Source organism: Brienomyrus brachyistius, chromosome 14 (assembly GCF_023856365.1).
Source record: "Brienomyrus brachyistius isolate T26 chromosome 14, BBRACH_0.4, whole genome shotgun sequence".
NCBI classification, from domain to species: Eukaryota; Metazoa; Chordata; class Actinopteri; order Osteoglossiformes; family Mormyridae; genus Brienomyrus; species Brienomyrus brachyistius.
Window position 1 is genome coordinate 1,977,049 of NC_064546.1, and position 16,852 is coordinate 1,993,900.

Sequence of the window (16,852 nt, forward strand, 5' to 3'; positions counted from 1 at the left end):
ACTTGAGTACTCAGTGACTGTGACTGTTATAGAGCTGAATATACTCAACTGGTTGGTTGAAACAAAATCTTGGTCTGGATTATTACTTTTTTGGACCTGAACTATCCACCTCTGCATTTTCCTATCGGCTATGAATATATAAACTCCCATGGCTTCAGAAGCTGTTTGACATTGGGGGGGGGGAACGAATTCGTACTGGCAGTGGGTGGGCGATGTATATCGCGCCATCGCAATGAATGCACATACATAGTCACATTAAGAAAGGAGGCTATGTAAGAATTAAATTTTTTTTTTAAACCTTTCTTACATCAGCAAACCAAGGTACCACTGTATTGAAATGGATCAGGTCTTTTAGGTTACCTTCAGTTCTGAAATTGTATCCTAAGCTGTGCTAGTCTTATTGTAAATTGTGAGATCTCAAAGACTGCAGTCTTTGTTAGGTATATGTTACATGTTATAAAAGATAAGGAATGTGCCCTAGATTTTTGTTTTTGGGGGGAGGTCCAATATTGGGGGGCGGGATATGTCCCCCTCTCCCCCTATTTCTGACGTCCCTATAAACACGTTAAAGACCAGGGACAAAGGAAAGGGGGTGAGGTAGGATTTTTTAACTGAACCAGCGATTTCACATGTGAGACTCCGTTTGACAGGCGGCACACAGCAGGAAGCATAGGCAGGAAACACACGTACGTTGGGGTTGGGCACCGATGAAAGGCTGCCTCTCTCCGTGTCACTGAAAACGCCCTCCGTGGGCTGGTCAGACATCTGGGACACAGGGCAATGTGTGTGAGTGTCACACACACACACACACACACACACACACACACACACACACACACACACACACGAGAAAACCTTACCATTGAACTGACTGCAAGTCCAACTTACTATCTATAGGACCGGGCAGGTTTTAATTATTAAAAATAAAAATCATCATTCATATGAAATTCATTAGGTCTTGATGGCATAACTATATTACATATTTAACCCAAATTTTCTTCAATTTTCATATGAACAGTTAGACTCTATGCCCTCCCCCCACTCCCAATGAAAACAAAGGTGCAGACTTGGTAGCTGTTGGGCTTGGGGGGTCTCAGTTTCCTCAGGCACAGTCCGAAGAGGGAGAAGACAATGCAGCACAGCAGCGAGACAAAGGTGAAGAGGGTGACGGGCCGGAACGGGCCTGCAGGGGGACAGACGGGGTCTTTAGCTTAGCGGCTAGGTGAGGAAAGCAGGCAGAGATGCTGCTGTATCTGAGACGGGAAAACAGGAAGTACCCAGTCGCAGCACGGAGAAGGATAGCAGCCAGAGCATGCAGAGGATGGGCGCCACCATGACTTGGCTGACGGCGGCGTAGTGGATGTGCTGGCTGAGCCTGGTGGGGACGTAGGCGTAGTAGATGTTGTAGCGATCGATCATGTGCTTGAGGGCCACGTACAGCAGACCTGGGGAGATGGACATGAAAGCGAGACCTTATGAAGCATCCAACACCAATACCGGGTAATATACATATACAGGTGTCCTGGGGAGATGGACGTGAGAGCGAGACCCTGTGAAGCATCCAACACCAATACCAGGTAATATACATATACAGGTGTCCTGGGGAGATGGACATGAAAGCGAGACCCTGTGAAGCATCCAGCACCAATACCGGGTAATATACATATACAGGTGTCCTGGGGAGATGGACGTGAGAGCGAGACCCTGTGAAGCATCCAACACCAATACCGGGTAATATACATATACAGGTGTCCTGGGGGGATGGACGTGAGAGCGAGACCCTGTGAAGCATCCAACACCAATACCGGGTAATATACATATACAGGTGTCCTTGGGAGATGGATGTGAGAGCGAGACCCTGTGAAGCATCCAACACCAATACCGGGTAATATACATATACAGGTGTCCTGGGGAGATGGATGTGAGAGCGAGTCCCTGTGAAGCATCCAGCACCAATACCGGGTAATATACATATACAGGTGTCCTGGGGAGATGGATGTGAGAGCGAGTCCCTGTGAAGCATCCCACACCAATACCAGGTAATATACATATACAGGTGTCCTGGGGAGATGGATGTGAGAGCGAGTCCCTGTGAAGCATCCCACACCAATACCAGGTAATATACATATACAGGTGTCCTGGGGAGATGGACGTGAGAGCGAGACCCTGTGAAGCATCCAGCACCAATACCGGGTAATATACATATACAGGTGTCCTGGGGAGATGGATGTGAGAGCGAGTCCCTGTGAAGCATCCCACACCAATACCAGGTAATATACATATACAGGTGTCCTTGGGAGATGGATGTGAAAGCGAGACCCTGTGAAGCATCCAACACCAATACCGGGTAATATACATATACAGGTGTCCTGGGGGGATGGACGTGAGAGCGAGACCCTGTGAAGCATCCAGCACCAATACCGGGTAATATACATATACAGGTGTCCTGGGGAGATGGACGTGAGAGCGAGACCCTGTGAAGCATCCAACACCAATACCGGGTAATATACATATACAGGTGTCCTGGGGGGATGGACGTGAGAGCGAGACCCTGTGAAGCATCCAGCACCAATACCGGGTAATATACATATACAGGTGTCCTGGGGAGATGGACGTGAGAGCGAGACCCTGTGAAGCATCCAGCACCAATACCGGGTAATATACATATACAGGCATCTGTCTATTGGTGTGTCATTTACTATGGACCTTGGATGCAAATGGGATCGGACGTTATTCAGTTCGGATACCTGTGCATGTAATGCTGCTACGGCTAAAAGCATTAGTCGAACATCTAAAGCTAAATTACTAATAAAGATAAGAACACAGCCAGGTTCCCCTGGAGCCTGAGGTGGTCCTAAAGGGGGTGGGGTCCTTAAAAGGGCCCTCTGGACAATATCACTTGCGGCCACGGCACGCGGCTCCCTCAGGAGAGTGTGAGGCGCTTGGGCGTGTAGTAAACATTCTGCCCTAAGCGGGGCAGGCAGGAGTGGAGTGGCTGGCTGGCACGTGGCTGACTGCGGTGTTGAGGATCGGTCGGGGTGACTGTAAATCAGTCTGGTTTGCCCGGTGGGCATGTGCGAGTCGAGGTTCCATGGCGACAGAGCGAGTTCCCACACATGGGAGAGACCTGGCATGATACTCCCCTCCACTCCGGTTTACCCCCCAAGACTAGTGACACAATGACAGGGGGGTGACAGCAGAGGTACCTCAACTGCCCACCTGGGCAATGTCTTACCCACAGTCCTTTGAGTCAGCCTCACCCTTACAGAGCAGATAACTACCGTCAATGCTTAGTGTGCAAGACTATGACCACTGAAATGTGTCGAAGACATAGCAATGCCTTTTTAGGTACAAATACTCGTTTGAGTTATATTGGCAGTGAATTTTCCTAAATAATATCTAAAGAGTACTTTTGTAATCAGCAGGGGTATTAGACCAGCATAAATGCAGACTAGAATGTATACCTGATTAGCATTTGGCTATTGCTAATCCTTCAGGGCACAGTTTGATCTTCGTTTTTAAATTATGGGTAACCAGTCTGAGTGCGTCCGTTGTCTGAAAGCTCCTGTCTCTCAGCCCATGGATGGATCATCGGTTGATCCATTTCAAAAATGCTCACCGAAGGGTGTGATGATGGGGCAGGTGATGCTATAGGTGATGCTGACGGCGAAGATGCACATGGTCCAAGCGTACTGCAGGCCGAACTGGAACTCGTAGGCCTGGTTCTGGGTGGACAGAGGAGAGCCGGTGCCTTGGAGCACACACATATGCTCACACAGATACACACACACACACACACACACACACACACACACACGACACACACACAGAACGCTGTGCTCTCCTGCAGACACTCAGCCAAGGGGTAACAATAGCCCCACTCTCCTTCATATTTCACTTTGTCCGCTCATATGATGCTCTTATCTGGACTCTTTGATCCTTTCCTCACAGGGAAAGGCAGATGCTCCAGAAAACGGTGGCTGCAATATTCACACGAACACCACCACGCACATTATTCAGACCTGCCTGCTCACTGAATTAGAAAGCTTTCAGAATTTAAAGAGACAGAAAATAGAGAAATATGAGTGCAGGTGCATTTTCTATAAAACGCTGCCATTTCTATCCGTGGAATATTCTGTAATAGCTTTCCTCATACTTATCAATAATTATTAGTAATAATTTTTATTTATATTGAGCGTTCAGCAGTGGTGAGTTCCCTGCAGAGAGAGTGACTCACACACGTGTGTGTGTGTGTGTGTGTGTCAGCGTCAGTCCTACCCTCTTGACGTGAATGCGCTCAGCCTCGGACTTGGCAAAGCAGAGGCGCATTGCGTAGACGGTGAGCGCTGGCAGCCGCAGCAGCTCCATGGCCGTGCCCATCAGACTGGAGGTGATGACGTAGTTAACGAAGAAGGCCCCGTTGTCAGGGAGGAACATGCACCTGCGGGAGCAGCGGCTGTTCAAAGGCTGAGCTGCTAAAGGTCAATGTGCCCCGAACTGAATCTAAGCCTAGGTAAACAGATAGGGTATTCAGCTCTGCTGCAGTGCGATATTTAAAGTTGGCTCATGGGAATTTTAGTTACACAAAAAAGTTCTGAGGGCAGAACAAAAAATGATTGGTTCAGAGAGATAACCAATCAGACTGTAGAGCAGATGGGTCCAACTTGGACCGTCTAAGTGACTAAAGCAGGCGGGACCAAGACATCTGATTGGTTGGTCTCGCCTCCTCTAGTTGCTTGGATTCACCTCACCTACAATCTGATTGGTTATCTCTGTGAAATTGTGTTATCTCTGTATCTCTGCGTTATCTCTGTCATTTTTTTGTTCTGTCCTCAGAACCTTTTTGTGTAAGTGAAACTCCCGTGACCTTAAAGCTGTACTGATTTCAGCTCCTCGCCAGGCACTTAGGAGGGATCAGCTAGAACTTACTGAAATTTCACAACCTTTTCTTCCAGGAACTTGCGGTCAAACAGCCATCTGAAGAATACCTCCAAGCTAGAAGCAAAAAAAGGAAGTTGTAAAAAAAAGGAAAAGTGTAAGACCATACAACAAGGGGCATCTGTATGGGCAGGCGTACAGGTTCAGGTCCACAGGAAAGATTCTCACTCAAGTTCCTCCAAAAAAATGTGTTATGGACATTGACACATGGGAACAAAATGGAGGGTGATTCAATAAGTGTCAGTCACAGAAAAAGATGACTTGTAAAATAGTAACAGGGCATGAGTAACATCACAACAACTCTTCCTGGCTATTAAAAGAGTAAAATCTACACTACAATTACAGTAGAAGTGTACAGACCCTCCCAAGGGATACAGTGGACTTATGTCCCGGTAAACCTGCTACAATGCAAAAATATCATAAAGCGGAAATGCATTCTAAAACAGTACAGCTAACCTAAGAAACATCATAGCCTAGCCTACCTTAAATATGCTTAGAACACTTACATTAGCCTACAGTTGGCAAAATCATTAGCACAAAGCCTATTTAATAATATAATGCTGAATATTTCATGTAATTCATTGAATAATGTACTGTAAGTGAATAACATTTACTCATTAACATTTAAGTCAAATTAACATTGTGGTGTTAAACAAACATTAACACCACAATGTTGGGGCGCATTAGAGGTGGATATTAAAGAGCTGACGGAACATTACCTAAGGAGACCCAGCGATGGCAGAATGAGAACTATGAAAATCAGCAGTAAGAAGCACTTGTGCATCGTTATCTGGTTCTCACTCGATCTGAAAGACAGCGGCAGACACTAAAAGAGAGTCCTGTCATGCTGACAGACCTATGAAGATTTCAAAATGCACGTAACACCTTTCAAAGGGTATCTTTCATCCTGTGGGATAGCTACCGATAGAGGAAATATATACAGATATTCGTAAGAAATGGAAGCATTTCGCAGAATTATTTTTCTGAGCATTTGAGAAGCGGTTTAGTCGTAAAGTATGATTTGGGCTCATCATCATGCTAAGCGTGCATCGCGGCTACGCATCAACGTCAGTCGCCAGGTCGGCGGCTCCGGTCCCCAAGAAGCCCGGTGTTACAAACAGCGAAAAGCACACATCCGCGGAGGGCCATGCGAGGACGTCCTCGCGTGTGCATAGCGGCCATGGTACACCTCATTAAGCCCTGCACGGGGATCACTATGACAACTCGCGCTGCAGGAATCCAGGCCAGGCGGGGGAACATCTGCCTGATGCGGGGGGGGGGGGGGGGGGGGGAAGCTGAGAGAGGATGGAGTAAGAGGAGAAGATCAAGAGGAGAGAGCAAGAAAATCAGGTAGAAGAGGGAGCTTGAAAGGCAGAGTGGAAGTAAGCACAAGGGCAGGCAGGAAGGCCATGAGCTCTCAGAGTGTCTGCAGCCTTCCGGGGACTGTAAAGTGTTCAGAAGGTGGGGTTACCTGGTCCAATGGGACTCGAAGAAAGCTGAGTAGTAAACGACGAAGGGAACCAGCACGGAGAAGACCCACAGGAGCAGGGTGGGGAAGAACTGTGTGATCACCGGATTCTAGGAGGGCAGGATAGATAAAGGCTGGGAGAGCAAATCACATCAGCTAGCCAAATAACTTACTCCAGGGTTCCCTGAGCCAATCCACAGGGACCCACAGGCGACCCACGTTTTTACTCAGAGAGCAGAGAGGGAGCAAAAACATGGACCGTCTGTGGGTCCCAAGGACTGGGATGGGAAACACTGACCTACTCACATCAACACAGAAATATGACAGTTTGCCCGTATCCATGCTACACAGCATGTCAGTGTGCAACTCTACCTCTCAGTGTCACCCGTATTCATACCAAAGAAGGACAACAGCCCTTATCCACGAGCAGAGCTGTGGGGAGTCCCATGACGCATTACAAGCTCTGTAATTATATAAATTATATTAAGAAATTTAAGTAGAACGTGAAGAATCATAATGAACAGTAGCATGACTCACTATGCTTCACCTAATGGGTTTATTAATTTCCTTTGCGACAAAACTGTATCTCACCAAATTAAACTCCTCCCTAAAATCAGCAGGGGTATTATGATTTGGAGATTTTATCTGGTCTTTGGTGAATACACTATAGGTTCTGCTTCAGCTGATTATTCAATAATTATTAGTTAATTATTTCTGACTTGACTTTCCTAAGCTTACTTCACAATTAAGGTTATTTGTCCACAGACATGTTCAAGAACTGGCCTGAGACCACATTTAGCCCAAATTTATAAGCAAATGAAACCACAGGCAGGAAGCAGGACAGTCTTTTTGTAAAGGCGGAGTCGGTCTTGACCTGCAGGCTCTCCACGGGACGCGTGACGTTGAACTTGTCCATAGTGTTGACGATGATGGTTGGTGTGGTGAGGAAGAAGAACAGCAGGAAGAGGAAGATGTTGAGCAGGAGGCAGCGCAGCCACCAGTAGGAGCCGTGCACTGACAGGTTCTCCCTGAGGGCGACCAGAGACTCCTCAGAGACACCCAACCCCCACCGCATTGCTGTCCAGTTCCGTCACCTGATGGCCGTCTCCTAGCATAGCTCAACTTGACCACACTATAATACGCTAAAATAGTAAAATACTAACTTGTTTGTCACATGCACTGATCTACAGCACCAGCCAAAAATTTGGACACACTTACCCATTGAGAGATTTATTTGTACTATTCTCAAACGTTTTAGAAAATTACAAAGACATATCCATTTCCATTAAACAGCAAATATACTGCAGAATTATTCACTGAACAAAAAAGTGATGTAAATAAATAATTTTTTGTGGGGGTGGGGGTGCAGCTCTGAGGGCTGGGACTCAGAAGGTTGCTGGTTCAAATCCCTGTGGTCAGCAGAGTGATCCCACCATTGGGCCCTTAAGCAAGGCCCTTAACCCCAACTGCCCCAGGGACTGTCTGACCCTACTGTCTCCTCTAACCATTTTCACGATGTGGCCTCCTGAGATGCTTTTCCAGGTCTCCTGAAGGAGGTCCCACATATATGCTGAGCTCTCAATAGCTGCTTTTCCTTCACTCTCTGATCTGACTCCTCCAAAGCTTGTTTCTGCTGTGTTTAGGTCAGGTGTCCAGGTCATGTGATGCGACACGATCACTCTCATTTGTAGGCAGCTTGGCGGGTCCAAATGGTTGAGTAGTAATGTACAACATGACTAGTTCTAGAGAGGCACATGAGCAGAGTAGACAGATAACTGCACACTGTGTGAGACCTTTAGCTGGGCCCATCACGATGGCTTGCTACCCTGTGTTCTGGCTTTCAGCCCCTTCGTACTGTACTTTATTTACCAGACACTAATGTCCAAATTGATGTACAAGAGAGGAAAATATTACATTAAAAATACATCATGGAATCAGGCATAAGTGCAGGTAGGCTGAACTTCCAGTGAATACCCAACTACAAGTGTAAGCAGTATCAGAGCAAGAGCTACACAACATTGTCCAAACAGCAAGAAACTAATTAGACAATCGTTCAAATCTGCAGACAAGGTGCGTCGTCCTCTGCACTCTCCTCACAGTCTAGCTGCCATAGGGCAGGGAAGGCGGTGCTCAGGCCCTGATTGGCTGCCACAGGATGGGGGAGGGTGAATCTCATGCCCTGATTGGCTGCTTCCCCTCAGTTCACACGCCACTCACCTAGCAACTACCATGTCACCTGTTCCAAGACTCTCATTGCAAGCAGGGCAAACAATGTTATAAATCCCGGTTGTAGACACCCTGGCTGAGGGCAGCACCCGGGAGCCCAGTGCTGAGCAGGACCACAGCATGTTCCTCACCAAATGATGTCGCTGGGGGCTGGGGCATAACCCACCCCCCACTTGAGGGAGCGGACTATGGTGGTGATGCTGGACTGCTGGGGTCTCCGGCGGCAACGGGTCCGGCTGTAGTCCTTCACGATGCTGCGAGGACAGACAGATACACACACACACGCACACACACACACACACACACACACACACGGTAAGTGCATGGAAGCTCTGACTCATGGCTTGGACAGTGTCTGCAAGGCAGCACCCTTTTGTTAAATAAGGCCTGTGGTTTTTTCTATGGACAATTTTCTTCTGCGGTGAGGCCCGGCTAACTTATTACCCAGGTTGCCTTCTCCACCATGGATGTCCATTTCTACCCCATCACCAGTTTTTACAGGCAAAACCAAGGCCACGGTAAAAACAGATGCCCGTTCAATTACCGTGGTCAATCCCCCTGAATGCTTCAACAGGCTGCATACATAGACTTAACATTTACAAACATCAGACTCTGCCCTTTATTCATAATGCAGCCTGTAATATCCCTGGTAGACGGAATCACTGTCTAGGTTCCATGTCGGGACGCTTTGCCACATTTCAAAACGTCATTACCTTGCTTCCTCCATTGGACTGACACAGGCTAAATTGGATTAAGCTGTTATGCTAAGCAAGGCTATTCGCTAACACGCCGCGTCAGTCAAATTGACAGCGCAGGCTAAATTTGGCTCCATCTGCAAGCGAAGGCCATCAAGAACATGTGGAGGAGAGAGGCACTCAATCTTAAACTTATCAATGTCAGGCCATTTGGTGAAATCATCCAAAAAAAGCCACTCTAAGTGTCTTTTGTTGCTTTTTAGGGGGCTGGGGGGGCTCCTGGGGGGGGGGGTGGGTGTCATGCTTTGCTCACACAGCAGTCATCCTCTCGTCCCGGAACGTGACGAACGCAATATCCAGCCGTTTCAGAGAGATCCGGTTCTTCTCCGCGTTGAACTCGTCTGTCAGCTTCTCCTCCAGCTCACTGTAGTACTGCTCTGCATCAACCTTTAGGAAGGAAATGACATGGGCGTTACATCACAGGGCATTATGCGTATGCGGTATTTATATGCATCACAGGGCGATATGCGGTATTTATATGCATCACAGGGCGATATGCGGTATTTATATGCATCACAGGGCGATATGCGGTATTTATATGCATCACAGGGCGATATGCGGTATTTATATGCATCACAGGGCGATATGCGGTATTTATATGCATCACAGGGTGATATGCGGTATTTATATGCATCACAGGGCATTATGCAGTATTTATATGCATCAAGGGTAATATGCGGTATTTATATGCATCACAGAGCATTATGAGGTATTTAGATGCATCACAGAGCATTATGTGGTATTTATATACATCAAAGGTGAATACGGTACAATTAGACATGGCAACAGTCATTTGGATTATGCTTTGGTTAGTCTTTCATTGCACATGAATTTGATTTAATTAAAATATGAGTACAGGACTTGGGGGGGGGGGGCAAAAATAAAGGGCAATAATACAAATTTGACTTGCAGTGACACCTGGTGGACGTTTTGTAAACTACACATTCTAATAATTAGATATTCTAATCCAGGGCTATTCAAATCATGGTCCTCAAGGTCTGAGCAGTGCTGAGACACACACACACACACACACACACACACAGCCTTCCTTTACCCACGAGCTAGGTGTGAAGCCTCTGTGGTAAATAAGAATCAGTAATTATTAAACTAACTACCTGGGAGAACTGAAAACACTGCTTCTTGGATTTGGAATCAAGGTCCAGATTTACAGAGCCCTGTTCTAATCTTTTCAGCATATGTACGACAATCATGCTGCACGGTACCTGCTCGAATCCACAAAAGTCACAGCAAAATATCTGGGCGCAGGCATGAGTCTTGATCATGATCCGTCCTTCTTTCTGGGCCTTGCCAGTGAAATACAGCCGGCCCTTCATCGCCTTCCTCCTGCAAGAGAGCATCAAAGCAGCTAAGAGACAGCGATGAGGAAGATGAGGGCCGGGCTGCAAACAGCTGAACCCATGCAATCACTGCAATCACACACTGACATTCAACAGTCCTGCTACAAACTCAGTGTCCCAGAATGCATCTGTGCAAAAGGCATGCACAGAGTACAATGAGGCTCGCCCTGCTTGGATCTTTAAGAAAGACACCTTTCCAGTAAAAGATTAAAAGAACTGATTGTAGAGCAATATCTAATGGGAATTTGCGCTTGTGAACAAGCATGCATTAACTTGATGGGCGGGGGGGGGGGGGGGGGGGGGTTACCTGTCTGAGTCCAGCTTCATGAGTTGGCGCACATCGTAGCAGAAACGGATGTCTGTAACGGTACAGCTGGGGTAGGCCTCACTGAAGGTGACATGAAGCAAATCAGGTATTTGCACATACGTTTCATATTACATACAACTGTTCTAAAGTACAGTGAAAGATACCATATGGAAAAAAGTATTGGGACACACCTACTATGTATAGTGTGTGTGTATTAACACAAACACACACATACACAAATGTAGACTACAATTATTCACTTCAGGTTTGGCTTGCTTGCAGCAGATAATTGGCTACTGTCATCACTAACATCTAGTTAGACACGGTGAACCCCAGAGCTGAAGTGATTTTTCCGCTGCAGAAGCACATTCAGAGGAACAGGCCGATATGAGCCTTCAGCGCGAGAACCCTGAGCAGCTGGCAGGCTGAAAGGGGCAACCTGGGGAAGCCTTTCAGGGAGAGTAATGGTCTGTAATACTGTGCCGCTCTTCTCCACGAGCTGTCAGCCATCCGACGGCCTTGTGCTACTCACTGGAAGTGCTTGGTGATGAGACCTGGGTCCGAGATCTCCCGGGGGATGCCGGTGATCATGAGAGTTCGGGCCACCTTCACAGGCATGGGGGACAGAAAACCGACTGAAGGGACACCCCCATAACCTCAGCGTCAAAGCAGCATCACCACGTCATTTTTTAGTGCAGCGATTCATTCGGGTAACGGCATGTTCTGAAAGGGTCGCGAGGCAGAGTTGGAAATGCATTTTAAAACCAGCGAGCTCCTATGCTGATCCAGGGACAGATTTTCCAGCCCCAACCCTAGAATTAACCTATATAAACAGGTCTTGGATCTGCAAATGCTTAGTGCAAAACTAGTAAACATTCAACCAATCCAAGAAGCCAAACCACAGATGCTTAATTTAAAATTCACTGACACATCCAATCAGATTTGTGCGATAGGTATTTATTGGCATAAATTGCAGAGAGCACTACGTTTGATCATAGCATTAATTTAGACCTATACTTCATATAGGGCTGCGACTGAGCTGGCATGCTAAAAAAGATGCGTTGCGGTGCACTGAAAAAAACCATTTTTCAGTGCATGGAGTCAGCTTGGCTGCACATATTGTTGTTTGTTTTGATCCAATCCCACAATGCACTGCTCTGGCAGCGAGAGAGAAATCACCCCAAAAATCAGGGATAGAGTGTGTACATTCAGAATGGAGCCACAACAAACAGGGGGAGCATCCTGTGGGACAATGCTCACCCTCTCGTCCTCCCTGTACTCCAGTCGTGACGAGTGGTGTGCCATGCACACAGAGGTGATAATGAAGTACAGCAAGGCAAAGATGCTATGCATCCACAGGAAACTGTCCCTGCAGGGAAGAGGTGAGACAGGCTCAGCCACCATGTGCCGCTTAAACAAACAACAGAAAAGCTCCAGCACACTGATCATCTTTGATTTCGTTCCACTAGCTAACAAAACCAATTAAAACAGTTTTATAAATAAAGGAAGGTTTATGTAAAAGCCTGATGAAATCTGGTTCCAGGATAACGGTCACAAGGGCTGTACCTGTCACAGTACTAATGAGCTGGAATACAGCATCAGCTCAGTCCTACACAAATAACCATCATTCACCTTCGCCTCGGTGACTACAGCAGAGGGACACCCTGGACCAGAAGTCCATCCATCACAGATAAATATTTACATGGTCACGTCCAAGATAAATGAGGACATACTCCTTTTGCTGACCTCCAGCTAATCTGTTCTCCAGATCTATATTTGCCAACTGAAATGTCTGCATGCTGAAATTGACATGCAATACAATATGCTGTCTGGATTTTAAAATCTATATTAAAGTGTCCACATGGGCTTATTTTTCTGAAATAATATCCCTCGCCGTAATGAATAATATCCTTTGGCAAATTAACAGAACAACCCATTTTAGTATGTAATTTCTAAGCATGGCGGTAAAATGAACGATTAAAACATGCAGTTCGACTCACTCTGCAGGGATATTGGCTACTGTCGTTCTTCCAAAGTTCTGAGGGCTGTCATCTAGAAAAACGAGAAACACCATAAACACACAAGCATTATAAAACATGTTGTTTGGTTTGGGTGCTGATGAAGTCAAGTCTGAGTGAAATATAAAACCAATCAGGATGCTGGTTACATCATTATCCACCTTAAACAGGCAAATCCGAGAGCAGCACACATTGCTACTGACATCAACTCTATTATGGGCTCTTGAAGGGCAACATTTTTGTGGACTTAGTAATGCCTTAAGATGCTAATGGGCTTTAGCTGTGGCTGGCTAAAAATTAAACTGTTAAATTCAACCAATCAAATACAATTTAGAAATTTTATGTTTCATGTGTTAGCAAATAACGTTTAAGCCTCACTTCACTTGCAATTTAGCATGTTATTAACAAGCGTTTGCAGGCTTTTAAAGGTTCTTTAACAACTGGCAAGAGTTCGTTGGTCAAGTTAATGATGAAATGACGCACTTGGCAGACATAAGCTGTCACAGTGACTTTGTCCTGGGTTTCATTACGTTTCAGGGCATAAAGTCAGTATTATAATTGGGCGGGGGGGGGGGGGGGGGTACAAAAATTACTTCAGCAGGTGTTCTTCAGGTGAAATGTGTTCCTACAGCTCAGGAACGTGATCTGTGGATGACAGTGGTCTTATCACCAGAATCTGCCCAGCTGTAGTGAGACCTTTTAAGGTCTGTGTCTGAAAACCACTGGATGTGACCTCAATAGCCTAAACTGGAGAATATGCCGCAGCCCTGGTCCCGGACGAAGGCCTACAATACCCAGCAGGCTTCCGGAGATGTTGACAGGCAAGATGACAGCCACAGAGAGCAGGCAGACCACTGCCATCAGCAGGATGATGTGGCGTTGGAAGGACAGGTACGTGGTGGCATCGATGCCACACTTGCTCCGGATCTCCTCGTCCCTGTAGCAGGTGGTGGTGGGGATTTGGAGCAGACAAAACGCACGACTGTTGCTGAAAGGCCAAGAATGCCCTGTATGTCCCCCCCGGCTGGCTCTCGCACATTCCTTCGTCGCAGGCGGCCTGTGTGGCCCAGGGACCCACTGGCAGACCCCCGGAAGGAGGGGCAGCCAGCTCAAGGACGGCCCACACAGAGCGAGCTCCTCGGGTGGGTTACCCACTTCCCAGAATCCCAGAATAAGTGTTGGGGGGAGGGGGGGGAGGCTGGCAGAGCCTCAAACCCTAAATGACACCGGGCAGAGCCGGACACCCGGCACAAGCTGCTATTTCACTCTGCATGCACGACAGCCCTCTGTGATTGGTGCGATTCACCCAGGACGGGAGACGACCTCATTTGTTTTTACAGCTTAATGGGGTCTGACATGTGGGTCGGAATGACTGCGTGTGGTACAGACACCCACACCGACACACACCGACACGCACAGACACACAGTATTTTTATCATTGTGGGGACTCCTACTTCATTAATAAGGGCATAACCCTAATCCTAGCTAAGATGACCATAACCCCTACCCAGCCCTACCTTAACCTTAAGTAACCAAACAGAATACAAGATTTGTAGTTTTTTGATTTTATAAAATTGAGTTCCCCTGAAAAAATGCTCCCCACAATGTCAAAATAACATATTTTTATCACAGTGTGGGGATATTTGGTCCCTAGAACATAATGTATACATAACACACACACACACACACACACACACGCACACAGACTTACTTCATATGATAGAGGGACGTCAGCCAGGAGCAGAAACCCTGAAGGAAGAAGGGAATGAAAGGTTATGCCAGCCGCTCGGTACCAGCCGCTCGGTACCAGCCGCTTGGTACCAGCCGCTCGGTAACGACAGTAAGCGGCCTGTGAGGCCCACTTGTGAGTCAGCTGGGCAGGCAGCTGCAGGGGCCATCAGGAGACGTTCCGGCCCACACATCGACAGAGAGGAATTAAGTTTAATACGTCTAGCCAGCTCGACCTCGGGGGGGAGGGGGGTCCCACTCACCACGTCCTTGTTCTCTGTGTCTGAGGGGCTGGACTCAGACGGGGACTTCTCCTTCTCGCTCTGCTCCCCATAGAACAGGGACGTCAGGCTGGAAAGTGCGAGGACACAGAGCGGGTTACTGTGGGGCTGCGGGAGACAGGGGCTCCTAAGTAGGTGCTAAATGGCAGTATCCCTGTGCCTTGCAGGTGCTGCTCTAGGCTGCTCAGCACAATCAGTTTTATTGCAGTTTCCTCCTGCGGCCCACAGACATGCAGTCCTGCTAATTGACGTCTTTATATCGCCCATTGTGTGTTATTGTCTGCGTCTGTGTGCATGTATGAGCTCTGCGATACACCGACAGGGTGTTCCGCTCCCCGGTGCCTTCCACTGCCTGGGATTGGCCCCTGATTCGATAGGAGCAAAATGCATGAATACGGGGTGAGGAGCGCAGAGAACTGAGGAGGTTCAGGAATTGGTCTAGGATGCCTTGGGGACACCTCCTTGAGGAGGTTCCTTAGGCATGTCGATCCGAGAGGAGACCCCAGGGCAGACCCAGAACACGCTGAAGAGATTATATGTCTCAGCTGGCCTGGGAATGCCTTGGTATTCCTCCCAGAGGAGCTGGAGGAGGTGGCTGGGGAGAGGGAGGTCTGAGCATCCCTGCTTAGACTGCTGCCCCTGTGACCTCGACCAGGATAAGGGGTAGAAAATGAATGAATGAATGAATGAATGAAACATGAATGAATGAATGAATGAATGAATGAACTATATAAGTAGCACATATTATTGTTTACTAATGGGCTGAAACCAGATATTAATCAGCAAGCATTGATTAACATGGTAATCTAGGATTAACGTTCCAGAGTTTCTCCACATTCCAACTAATTCTGCACAGAAGATCAGAGTGAACAGGTAAGGATTCAGTGTAATGATCCTCTTTAATTTCCCACCTTAATATGCTGGAGAATCAGCATAGTTCACAACAGAGAGGTTCACAGGAAATAAATAAATGCACAAAAACACATAAATAAAACTACGGGGGTACAGACAGGCCCTACAGACTATCGTGTGCTGCTCAAACTCCAGCTGGTATCTACAGAGAACGCACTGGCACAGTCCCACCACCCACATCCGATTCAGCAGGTGCGTCTCCTCAAAGCATTATGAGGCTAATTCTGGCGATCCAGGACAGGAGCAGGTTTCAGAAATGACCGCAGGTGGCCATGTAAAAGAGGGAGCTCCGGCCCGCATACAGCAGGACACGCCCTGGAGTGCTGTGATTGGCTGAGAGGGCAGGGATGCGGATTATAAGGTCCTGATGGAAGCTGCAGTTGAATGTAAAAATATTTGCCAAATGAGTCTTCCCGGCCCACCCCCTCCAGTGGGGGGAGGGGGTGAGTTGTTTTCTGCCAACCTGAATGTTTCAGGAGGCCCCACAGGCTCTGCTTTTAAGTTGTGGAGGCTTTTGAACTTGTAGATAAAATATAATTAAATCATTCTCACAGATCTGGAGCAAAATGGATCTCTGTGACACCGGGGGCCCTGTTTCCTTTTTAAATCACTGCGCTCCATACGTGTCTGAATCCACGTTAGCCTCACACACAGTGGCACTGAACCCATCAGTGACCAATGTGCCCCTTTGACTGCCTGACACATTTGACCTTCGACCCATTTCGGGTGTATTCAGGCGTCCAGACAAGGGGGAGAGGTTCCGAAACGCAGGCACGGCTCGCGCCTTCTGCCAGTGTGAGACACAGCCTGCTGAATTCTGATCAAGTTCCAGTGTATCTCCCAACCTCCCCAACAAGAGAC

The 16,852-nt window shown here is 47.4% G+C and overlaps 1 protein-coding gene across 3 annotated transcripts in view; it reads right to left on the bottom strand.

Moving 5' to 3' along the window:
* Positions 1 to 16,852, bottom strand: part of tmem63c (transmembrane protein 63C) — a 43,858-nt gene that overhangs the window by 3,663 nt on the left and 23,343 nt on the right. For all 3 annotated transcript variants that reach the window (XM_048975420.1, XM_048975421.1, XM_048975419.1), the window contains exons 4-22: positions 15,062 to 15,149; positions 14,782 to 14,819; positions 13,865 to 14,007; positions 13,053 to 13,104; positions 12,313 to 12,421; positions 11,585 to 11,658; positions 11,053 to 11,133; positions 10,611 to 10,731; positions 9,641 to 9,774; positions 8,764 to 8,886; positions 7,281 to 7,434; positions 6,410 to 6,516; positions 5,658 to 5,744; positions 4,930 to 4,995; positions 4,279 to 4,441; positions 3,620 to 3,725; positions 1,278 to 1,445; positions 1,068 to 1,183; positions 691 to 765 (exon numbers count right to left, since the gene is read on the bottom strand). In XM_048975420.1, the coding sequence (XP_048831377.1) occupies positions 691 to 765; positions 1,068 to 1,183; positions 1,278 to 1,445; positions 3,620 to 3,725; positions 4,279 to 4,441; positions 4,930 to 4,995; positions 5,658 to 5,744; positions 6,410 to 6,516; positions 7,281 to 7,434; positions 8,764 to 8,886; positions 9,641 to 9,774; positions 10,611 to 10,731; positions 11,053 to 11,133; positions 11,585 to 11,658; positions 12,313 to 12,421; positions 13,053 to 13,104; positions 13,865 to 14,007; positions 14,782 to 14,819; positions 15,062 to 15,149 (2,005 nt within the window). The remainder of the gene's footprint in view (positions 1 to 690; positions 766 to 1,067; positions 1,184 to 1,277; positions 1,446 to 3,619; positions 3,726 to 4,278; positions 4,442 to 4,929; positions 4,996 to 5,657; positions 5,745 to 6,409; positions 6,517 to 7,280; positions 7,435 to 8,763; positions 8,887 to 9,640; positions 9,775 to 10,610; positions 10,732 to 11,052; positions 11,134 to 11,584; positions 11,659 to 12,312; positions 12,422 to 13,052; positions 13,105 to 13,864; positions 14,008 to 14,781; positions 14,820 to 15,061; positions 15,150 to 16,852) is intronic.